The sequence below is a fragment of the Microtus ochrogaster genome, chromosome 5 (genome assembly GCF_000317375.1).
Source record: "Microtus ochrogaster isolate Prairie Vole_2 chromosome 5, MicOch1.0, whole genome shotgun sequence".
NCBI lineage: Eukaryota > Metazoa > Chordata > Mammalia > Rodentia > Cricetidae > Microtus > Microtus ochrogaster.
In genome coordinates this window covers 51,146,375-51,147,768 of record NC_022012.1, presented here as the reverse complement: position 1 = coordinate 51,147,768, position 1,394 = coordinate 51,146,375, and the positions used below count along the sequence as shown (strand labels likewise).

The following is a 1,394-nucleotide window of genomic DNA, read 5'->3' as shown; positions in this document are numbered from 1 at the left end:
GGGAGGGAGGGAGGGAGGGAGGGAGGGAGGCAGTCAGTCAGTCAGTCAGTCAATCTGGAGCTAGGCACAGTGGATCATGTCTGTAATCTCTTCCTAGAGCAAGCTTTGAGATGAGGCTCTGTATCATACCAAAGATGACCTGGCATTTTCAGGGTCAGGATGTGGTGGGTGAAAGACAGAAGATACAGGAGTTAATTTGATGGTGTTGTCTGCATAACTTCTTACCCTTCAATTGTCCCTACAACAATCCTCCCATTCTCTAGAGCGAGGCAAGGGGCGGCCACAACTGCTAGCATAGCCCCAGCCCGCAGCTCTGCTGTTTTTTTCTCCCTAAGAACTGTCATACTTCCCTTAGTTCCTCCTACTTATTTTTAAAAGTAAGCTAATTCAGACACCCTTGAAGATGCAGGGAGCACTAGATAATGTTCTTGATTACCACATCCTGTATCTACCAAGAAGTTGGTCACGTACCAAACCCACATGCTGACCCACCTTCCCAGGAGGAAAGAAGACAGGAAAGATGAGGAGATTATCAATCCTTACCTGGCAGTCATAAAAAGGGTGTCCCCGCCAGCACATCACATCCAAAACATAGTAGGTCTGGTTCACTTCACTGTAAATGCAGTCCAGGATGGTGTAGTCTACAGATACAAGGAAGAAAGTCAACACAGAACTCAAAGATAGTGTTCCATCCACCATGATGGGAGGAGCCCCATCTTAACAATCCTTAGGACTTATGGCAACTGTCAGTATTAAAGATGATGGGCTCATCAAGGAGAGAATCCTACATAGCCCTTTCTAGATATCTGGCATAGCAGAAATCTTTAGAGATCACACTTTAGCCAAGTGGGAATTCTAAACAAGTTGGGACATTTATTTACTTTTAAAGAAGCTCAGATTTTATTTTGCTTTTTTTTTTTTTTTTTTTAAGATAAGCTACCCGGGGAATTCATTATGGACCCAAAGATGACTTTGAACTCCTGATCTTCTTGCTTCCATCTTCCAAGTGCTAAGACTACAGGCAGGCACCATCAAACCTGCTCTTTTACTGTTTTAAGACAGGACTACACACTGTAGCCCAGACTGGCCTCAAACTCACAGCAGTCTTACTGTCCCTGGCTTCCTTGCAGCCACTCTAGGCTATTTTTATTGTGTGTGTTTGTGAAAGGCTTTGCTGTTACCCAAGCTTTCCTGACTTTCTGAGCTGGCTTACAGTTATTTTTCATGTTCTTACTGTAAGTGCTGTGCTATGTGAGGAATATCAAGTAGAACTCATCACTTTCTTCAAGGAAATAGATATAAGATGATCATAGAAAGAGACAAGAGGAACTGGAGAAATGGCTCAGGGGTTAGGAGCATTGCCTGCTCTTCCAAAGGTCCTGAGTTCAATTCCC

The 1,394-nt window shown here is 43.8% G+C and overlaps 1 protein-coding gene across 2 annotated transcripts in view; it reads right to left on the bottom strand.

Annotated features, from left to right (window-relative positions):
- The window catches only part of Snupn (snurportin 1), a 34,557-nt gene that overhangs the window by 9,185 nt on the left and 23,978 nt on the right, over positions 1-1,394 (bottom strand). For both annotated transcript variants that reach the window (XM_026779392.1, XM_013346167.2), the window contains exon 6: positions 544-641. In XM_026779392.1, the coding sequence (XP_026635193.1) occupies positions 544-641 (98 nt within the window). The remainder of the gene's footprint in view (positions 1-543; positions 642-1,394) is intronic.